We start from the raw sequence: 9,640 nt of genomic DNA on the forward strand, positions 1-9,640 counted from the left end.
TTTTCTAGAATCTACATAGAAAACTACAGACAAAAATGAAAACTAACAAGAAGGGGTAGTGAGACAAAATACAGCAGCAAAGAAATAACACCTTCCTTTCACTTAAATTCTAAGTAAATGGATCTTATAAGGTGAGATATTTCTACACTGAGTTTCTGGACTAACTAAAAAATCAGTACCCAAAAGCCTGCCTAGATAGATTTATCAACAAGAAATAGTATGAATATGACTCCTGAATTATTCACATATAATAATTCTAGCCACAGCAGGGGTGTGGGGGAGAGGGGAAGATAAGATGTGACAATCAGAAACTATTAGGTTTCTGAGCAAAGGACTTAAGGAGAAAACGAAAAATTGAATTATAATTATATGATCCAGCAATCCCACTCCTAGGCATATATCCAGACAAAACCATAATTCAAAACGATACATACACCCCTATGTTCATAGCAGCACTATCACAATAGCCAAGACATGGAAACAAACTAAATGTCCATCAACAGGTAAAGAAGATGTGGGGCATCTATCTATACAATGGAATACCACTCAGCCATAAAAAAGAAGGAAATAGGGCGTTGCCCGGGAGCCGCCGGAGGAGGAGCGGCGCGGGGGATGCGGCTGTGGCGGCGGCGGCGGCGGCCGAGCGCGGGGGTGGGCGGCTGCGGCGGCGGCGGGGGGCGCGGGTCGACGATGGCGCGGTGGCGCTGAGGGCGGGGGGGCGGCGGGCGGTTGGAGGGTGGGCGGCGCGGGCGGCGGCAGCTCCACGGCCCCGGGCGCGCTGAGGGACGCGGCTCTCGCCTCAGCCCGGCGGCGGCGGCGGCGGCGGCCGAACAATGAAGCTCCTGAAGCCGACCTGGGTCAACCACAATGGCAAGCCAATTTTTTCAGTTGATATTCACCCTGACGGGACCAAGTTCGCAACTGGAGGACAAGGACAGGATTCTGGGAAGGTTGCAATCTGGAATATGTCTCCAGTCCTCCAGGAGGATGACGAGAAGGATGAAAATGTCCCCAAGATGCTTTGCCAGATGGACAATCACTTAGCATGTGTGAACTGTGTGCGGTGGTCAAACAGTGGGATGTATGTAGCTTCTGGGGGAGATGACAAACTGATAATGGTGTGGAAGCGGGCTACGTACATCGGCCCCAGCACCGTGTTCGGCTCCAGTGGCAAGCTTGCCAACGTGGAGCAGTGGCGATGTGTCTCCATCCTGCGGAGTCACTCAGGCGATGTGATGGACGTAGCGTGGTCCCCCCATGACGCCTGGCTGGCCTCGTGCAGCGTGGACAACACCGTGGTCATCTGGAACGCAGTGAAGTTCCCAGAAATCCTAGCTACTCTGAGAGGCCATTCTGGCCTGGTGAAGGGCCTGACTTGGGACCCTGTTGGTAAATACATTGCCTCTCAAGCCGACGACCGCAGCCTGAAAGTGTGGAGGACGCTGGACTGGCAGTTAGAGACCAGCATCACCAAGCCTTTTGATGAGTGTGGAGGGACGACCCACGTGTTGCGGCTCAGCTGGTCCCCTGACGGGCACTACCTCGTGTCCGCCCACGCCATGAACAACTCTGGCCCCACTGCCCAGATCATCGAACGGGAGGGCTGGAAGACCAACATGGACTTTGTCGGGCACCGGAAAGCTGTGACTGTCGTGAAATTCAACCCAAAAATCTTCAAGAAGCAGCAGAAGAACGGGAGCTCTGCGAAACCCAGTTGCCCGTACTGCTGCTGTGCTGTCGGCAGCAAGGACCGCTCGCTCTCTGTCTGGCTCACGTGTCTAAAACGGCCTTTGGTTGTCATCCATGAGCTGTTTGACAAATCCATCATGGACATTTCCTGGACTCTGAACGGGCTGGGCATCCTGGTGTGCTCCATGGACGGCTCTGTGACGTTCCTGGATTTCTCCCAGGACGAGCTCGGAGACCCCCTGAGCGAGGAGGAGAAGAGCCGCATCCATCAGTCCACCTACGGCAAGGGTTTGGCCATCATGACCGAGACCCAGCTCTCCACCGCCGTCATCGAGAACCCCGAGATGCTCAAGTACCAGCGGAGGCAGCAGCTGGACCAGAAGGGCTCTGCGGCCAGAGAGACAGGCTCCGCTACCTCGGTCACTGGCGTCGTCAACGGGGAGAGTCTGGAGGACATCAGGAAGAATCTTTTAAAGAAACAAGTTGAGACTCGGACAGCAGATGGTCGGAGGAGAATCACGCCTCTCTGCATAGCACAGCTGGACACTGGGGACTTCTCCACGGCCTTCTCCAACAGCATCCCGCTCTCGGGTTCCCTGGCGGGCACCATGCTCACCTCTCACAGCAGCCCGCAGCTGCTGCCGCTGGACTCCTGCACCCCCGTCCCCTTCGGCACCTCGAAGCCTTCCACAGAGCCTGTGGCGGCGACCGGCACCAGGCCTGTGGGCGATTCTGTCAGTAAGGACAGCGTGAATGCGGCCTCTGCTCCCGCTGCACCGTCCCCCTCCATCCTGACAACCCCGTCCAAGATCGAACCTATGAAAGCGTTCGACTCCCGATTCACGGAGCGCTCCAAAGCCACGCCGGGGGCTCCTGCCTTGGCCGGTTTGACCCCGACAGCTATGGAAAGGTTGAAAGAGCAGAGCCTTGTGAAGGAGCTGCGGCCCCGGGATGTCCTGGAGAGCAGCAGTGACAGCGACGAGAAGGTCCCTGTGGCTAAGCCCTCCTCGCTCTCCAAGCGGAAGCTGGAGCTCGAGGTGGAAACGGTGGAGAAGAAGAAGAAACGGCGGCCTCGGAAGGACTCGCGGCTCATGCCCATGTCCCTGTCTGTGCAGTCCCCATCTGCCCTGACAGCAGAGAAGGACGCTGTGTGTTTGTCTGTCCCAGCAGCTGCGCTGAAGCTGCCCATGCCGGGCCCCCAGAGAGCCTTCACCCTGCAGGTGAGCTCTGACCCCTCCATGTACATAGAGGTGGAGAACGAGGTGACGGCCGTGGGGGGCATAAAGCTGAGCCGCCTGAAGTGCAGCCGGGAAGGGAAGGAGTGGGAGACGGTGCTCACCAGCCGGATCCTCACCGCTGCCGGCAGCTGTGACGTGGTGTGTGTCGCCTGTGAAAAGCGGATGCTGTCCGTGTTCTCCACCTGTGGTCGCCGCCTCCTCCCTCCCATCCTGCTGCCATCCCCGATCTCCACCCTGCACTGTACCGGCTCCTACGTCATGGCCCTCACCGCCACAGCCACGCTGTCCGTCTGGGATGTGCACAGGCAGATAGTGGTGGTGAAGGAAGAGTCCCTACACTCCATCTTGGCAGGAAGTGACATGACGGTGTCACAGATCTTGCTAACGCAGCATGGAATCCCCGTGATGAACCTGTCGGACGGGAAGGCCTACTGCTTCAACCCATCACTGTCTGCGTGGAACCTGGTTTCTGACAAGCAGGACTCCCTGGCCCAGTGTGCAGACTTCAGGAGTAGCCTGCCACCCCAGGACGCCATGCTGTGCTCGGGACCCTTAGCCATAGTCCAGGGCCGCGCCTCCACCTCGGGGAGGCAGGCAGCCCGGCTCTTCTCCGTGCCTCACATGGTGCAGCAGGAGACCACCCTGGCCTACCTGGAGAGCCAGGTCGCCGCAGCGCTCACCCTGCGCTCCAGCCACGAGTACCGCCACTGGCTCCTCCTCTACGTGCGATACCTCGTGAATGAAGGGCTTGAATACCGACTCCGAGAAATATGCAAGGACTTACTGGGGCCCGTTCACTCCTCCACTGGAAGCCAATGGGAGTCAACAGTAGTGGGTCTGTGGAAGAGGGACCTGCTGAAGGAGCTGTTGCCAGTCATCGGGCAGAACCTCCGCTTCCAGCGCCTCTTCACCGAATGTCAGGAACAGCTCGACATCTTGAGGGACAAGTAGCCTGCCCAGCCGCAGCAAGGAGGGCAGGGCCACACTCTCGCCGCTGAGGACACGCAGGTCGGCCTCTCATCTCGCTGGGCTACAGGATGAGGAGACACTGGCAGGAGGTGGGCTGTCCTGCACCAGTACCGGCCCAGCCCCTGGGCACACTTCCCCTGTGTCCTGGGCCTGTTTCTCCCTCAGGGGGAGCAGCTCTGCCTGCAACTCGTTCCTCCCTCCAGGACCCCGGTGCGGAGCTGGGGCTCTGCCCAACTGCCCCGGGGCCAGTGAGGCAGCCCAGGCCTGCCGTCTCCAGCACGGTCCCCAGGTGGACACTAGCCCTGCTACTATAGGCGCCGTGCTGCTCCAGCTATGACGAATGAGCCATTTGTGAAAGAGAGAACCGTGAGACGTTAGCGTATTATGCAGTCAGTAGACTGACCTGAGATCTATGTAAAAAGAAAGCCTATTCCAACACATGGACTATTTTTGTACTAGAATTTGCTAACTTGTAATATGGAATTTTCCTTTTGGCCAATAATCAGGATTTCCCTATAAGTCACTTGGACATTGGTCACTTGTAGGAAATTTAAACTCTAATTATGACAGCTACATTGAAAAATAATTGTACTGAAATTAACTTGTCTATCTTCATTTAGTTTTAATTTTTAAATGTTTGTAAAAAGAGACTTTTGGGGGGGATGGGGCGATTTCTTTTGTAAGTGTAAAATAAATGAACACGCATTGGATACCAAAAAAAAAAAAGAAGGAAATAATGCCATTTGCAGCAAGATGGATGCAACTAGAGATTTTCATACTAAATGAAGTTAAGTCACAAAGAGAAAGACAAATACCATATAATATCACTTATATGTGGAATCTAAAATATGACATGAATGAACATATCTATGAAACAGAAACTGAATCACAGACATAGAGAACAGACTGGTGGTTTCCAAGGGGGAGGGGGTTGGCAGAGGGATGGAGTGAGATGTTGGGGTTAGCAGATGTAAGCTTTTATATATCGGATGGATAAACAGCAAGGTCCTACTGTATAGCACAGGGAGCTATATTCAATATCCTATGATAAACCATAATGGAAAATAATATTTTAAAGAAAGAATGTATATATATATATGCATATATATAATATAACTGAATCACTTTGCTGTACAGCAGATATTAACACATTGTAAATCAACTATACTTCAATAAAAAAGTATTAAAACTGAAAAAAAGTAGAACAAAGAACTCCAGAAGACCTGTAAGTAAGGGCTACAGCTACAAAACCTAAAGACTTGAAAAGAACATGGAAAGATCTGCTGGTAGTATTCCATTTGTATCCATAAATACAGAAACAGCATACCACTGTTCAACAAATATTTATTAAGTGCTTTTTATGTGACAGACAATGGGATGGCCTTAGGAATCCAAATATGGGTAATACATAAACCTGCCTTTTGGATTTTACTCTGCAGTGGGGAGAGTGGACTGTAAGCATTTTTTTTAAAGACAATAATTTATTATAGGCTCTGTAATGAGAAAAAGTAGTGTCCAAGATAAGAGTATCCAAGAAGTCCTCAGGGAGTTGATCATGGCTCATCTAGCTTATTGGAGAAATTGATAGTTTGATGTGGCTAGTGAACTACTCTTCTCATGACTCCCCTTGAGCGACTATTTTGAGCCATTGTCTTGATCAATTAACATGTATTAACACCTATAATTCTCATAGCAACCTAGGTGGCAGATACTATTATTATCACTATTTTGCCGGTGAAAGTGCTAGAGGCAGAAGACAGGATAAAATGAGTGTTGTGCATAAAGTTTTAATCAGAAGCCAAATTACAGGAAGATCCATGTTCCATGCTAAGAAGCTGACATTTATCCTGCAGTCTGTGAGGTACTGTAGATTTTTCAGAACAGAAGTGTCATGCTGAGAGTTGCGTTTTAGAAGTTTATTCTGGCAGCTATGTGAGTGGCAGAGTGGAGTTGGATAAGACTGGGGAGAGAGGAGGCAATTGGGAGGGAAAGGAGCCAGTGAGGAGACAATACAGCAGGTCTAGCAGGGCAGGGAGAGGACGTGGACCATGCAGGAGAGTGCTGGAGAGGGCAGTCTGGTCCAAATGTGTCAACGGGATTGGTGATTGATTGGGTATGGGTTAGGGTTAGGGTTAGGTGGCAGGCACGATTGCTCCCAGTGTCTGGCTGAATCTAATAGATGGTTTCTAGCTCAGCTGATTGCAGTTGTTGGTTCAGTGCCCACAAGTGGCCATTAGCTTGGATTCCTCTCTGACCACCAACCACATCACCAACCAGACTTCAATTTCAAGGGACAATAGGTGAGAATCTAAACCCTTCTGGACAAATCACTGTCTCTGATAGGAAGGAACACTCAAAACACATATTAAAAGAGGGTGTGCACCTGAAACTAACACAACACTATAAATCAACTATACTCCAATATAAAATTTCAAAATAAAATAAAAATAAATTCAAAAATTAAAAAGTGGTGTGGATTTGTCAGATCAGTCAGATTATCTTATTATAGGGAGTACAGCATATATCAGGAACTTCAAGGAAAGATGAGGAGATGGTTCTCCTTGGGTCACATGTTTCTGCATGCCTTATAAGACTTTCTCCCAGAATATCCTTTCGAAGATGTTTCTATAGTGAAAATCCTTGAAAGATAGAGATAATGCCTCCCTCCAGAGCAAGAGTAGATGTGCTTGCAGCCTTGAAGCTAGTTTTCCTCAGAGGAAAGGGCTGATCTGTTTATCGGCCATTGTAAAAGATGTGAGTTTCCTAAGCTGAATTAAGGCTGATCTCCTGCAACGCAGCCTCCTGCACCATCCAGGTCCTCCTGTGTTGCCCTGTGGAACTTAGGGACAAGGATAACTGACACACATCCATGTGCTCACTCCCTGCTGCTCGCTGTGTCGTGTAACAAAGCCTCCATCTCTGACCCAGGAGTCTTCAGCTTTCCACCAGCACCCATGAAATTGTGACAGGCTTCTTAGCGTATAAGTGGGATAAAATCCCAGACACTTCACAGTTCTTGATAGAAAGTTATAGAGATTCCTAATTGTGGTGTGCTCAATACAAAAGAATAACCAAATTGAGCAGTTTTGCATTAATTGTAATTTTTTGACCTCCTCTAAGAGTCTCAGCCCAGAATCTTGCCTAAGATTTTTTTAAAATTTATTTATTTTTGGCTCTGTTAGGTCTTCGTTGCTGTGCGTGGGCCCTCCCCAGTTGCAGCAAGTGGGGGCCACTCTCTGCCGAGGTGCGCAGGCCTCCCGCTGCAGAGCACGGACTCTAGGCACACAGGCTTCAGTAGTTGTGGCGCGCAGGCTTCAGTAATTGTGGTGCACGGGCTCAGTAGTTGTGGCACAAGGGCTCTAGAGTGCAGGCTCAGTAGTTTCAGAGCACAGGCTTAGTTGCTCCGCGGCACGTGGGATCTTCCCAGACCAGGGATCGAACCCGTGTCCCCTGCATTGGCAGGCAGATTCCCAACCACTGCGCCATCAGGGAAACCCTTGCTTAAGATTTAAATAAACTCACTCTCTTAGTGATTGACTTGCATTTTCATAATTTTTGAAGAGAACTGTTAACGATGAGTGAGCTTGACTTGCTAGAAATCCTCACAGAAGACAGGAGATGGTGGCAGCGCTCAGATGTCTATTTCAGTACTCACTGGGGGAGACTTTTTCCTTTTCTAAAGGAGTAAACCCCGGGGGGTCTGAGGATGACTTTAAAAGTGCAAAAATAGCTTACTTTGAGATTAAATGTACAGTGGCTGCCATCTGAGATGAAATTCCTCTGAATTTCAGCAAATATAAATAGCTACTGAGCTTAGAGACCCATTCTTGGATTTCTTAACTGTGTTACAGGTGCCACAAGGTGATGGTGACTGAGATGGGCCTTATGAGTGTCTGAAACTTTAGTGAGCTGATTCTGTAAAAACTGTTGTTTAGAAGTTTTGTCTTTTATCAGCTAGGGACTACAATTTATTTTTGAATCCAACTGACCTTTTGTTTGGGGTAAACCACACTGATAGGCTTTTAATTGTACACATGAGAGAAAGATTTCTGAAATCCAGACATTTGAGAAGGGTAGATCTAAGGACCTACACTTTTCTGAGAAATAATGTGAAACCTTACTTTTACACTGGTCAGAGTACATCTCTGTAGTTTGAATTTTTAAATAATTAATACAATTTATATTTTAGAGCAGTTTTACATTCATATAAAAATTGAGAAGAAAGTGCAGAGTTCTCATATAATCCCTCACCCCTCCACACACAGTTTCCCCTATTATTAATATCTCACATTAGTGTGGCACATGTGTTACAATTGATGAGCAAACATTGGTACATTATTAACTAAAGTCCACAGTTTACATTAGGTTCACTCTTCCTGTTGTACATTCTAGGGGTTTTGACAAATGTGTAAACATGTTTCTACCATCACAGTGTCATAGAGAGGAGTTTCACTACCCTCAATATCCCCTGTGCCCTATTCATCCCTCAGTCTTTTCCTTCAAACTCTTGGGAACCACTGATCTTTTTACCATCTCCATATTTTTGCCTTTTCCAGAATGTCATATAGTTGGTATCATACACTAAGTAGCTTTTTCAGATTAGCTTCTTTCACTCAGCAATATGCATTTAAATTTCCTCTATATCTTTAATTTTTTTCTTAATAACACTTTTTTTTATCACTGAATACTACTCCATCGTCTGCATGTTCCATAGTTTGTTTACTCATGCACCTACTGAAGGATGTCTGTTACTTCCAAGTTTTGGCAGTTCTGCATAAAGTTACAAGTTTGTGTGGGGTCATAAGTTTTCAACTCATTTGGGTAAATATCAAGGAGCATGATTACTGAAGCATATGGTAAGAGTATGCTTAGTTTTGTAAGAAATTGCTACATTATCTTCCAAGGTGGCTGAACATTTTGCATTCCCACCATATAGATTTTTTTTTCAGGCATTGTCTTGTGTCTGTAGTTTACTGCTTTTCCTTACTGTGTGTGTGTGTGTATGTGTATTCAAACAGTTGTTTCAAAGGATTAGGAGCAGAGACTCTAAGCCAGCTAAAGAGGTATTGTGGTAAGTAAGCAGAATAATGCCCCCCCAAAGTGTCTGTGCCAGAATCTGGGAATGTTACATGGTAAGGAGGAATTAAGGTTGCTAATCAGCTGACTTTAAAATAAGAAGATTATCCTAAATTATCCAGGTGGGCGCAGCATAACCACAGGAGTCCTCTAAATGAGGAAGGAGGCAGAAGAGACAGAGTCACCGTGATGTAGTGTGAGAAAGACTGCTGGCTTTGCAAACAGAAGAGGACCAAGAGCAAGGACTACAGGCAGCTTGTAGAAGCCAGAAAAGGAACCTGCCAACACCTAGAGTTCAGCCCAAGGATCCAATTAGACTTCTGACCTGAGAACTTTAAGATGATAAATTTGTGTTGTTTTAAGCCCAAAGTGTGGTCATTTGCTACAGCAGTTACAGGAAACTACTACAGATGTGTAACTTCACCATCTCAGCGTGGAAGAAAGATTTTGAAAAAGGACAAGGCTGTCTGTGGTCCACATGTAATTCCAAGATTGAATGACCCAGAATTGAAAACATATGTCTATACAAAAACTTGTACACAGACATTCACAGCAGCATCATTCTTGATGGCTGAAGAGTAGAAAAAACCTAAATGTCCATTATCCATTTTGTTTAATGAATAAATAAACAAAATATGGTACATCTATACAATAGAATATTATTCATC

General features: G+C 47.8%; 1 protein-coding gene across 1 annotated transcript; it reads left to right on the forward strand.

The window, feature by feature from the left end:
• Positions 1-787: 787 nt before the first annotated feature.
• Positions 788-3,878, forward strand: LOC133094582 (protein HIRA-like). Its single transcript, XM_061195206.1, has one exon. It carries the CDS (start codon positions 834-836, stop codon positions 3,876-3,878), a length of 3,045 nt encoding a protein of 1,014 aa, XP_061051189.1. The 5' UTR covers positions 788-833.
• The last annotated feature ends 5,762 nt before the right edge of the window (positions 3,879-9,640 follow it).

Source organism: Eubalaena glacialis, chromosome 7 (assembly GCF_028564815.1).
Source record: "Eubalaena glacialis isolate mEubGla1 chromosome 7, mEubGla1.1.hap2.+ XY, whole genome shotgun sequence".
NCBI lineage: Eukaryota > Metazoa > Chordata > Mammalia > Artiodactyla > Balaenidae > Eubalaena > Eubalaena glacialis.

Excerpts from the sequence above, each read along its gene's own strand:
- LOC133094582 (XM_061195206.1), top strand. The coding sequence starts at position 834 with ATGAAGCTCCTGAAGCCGACCTGGGTCAACCACAATGGCAAGCCAATT.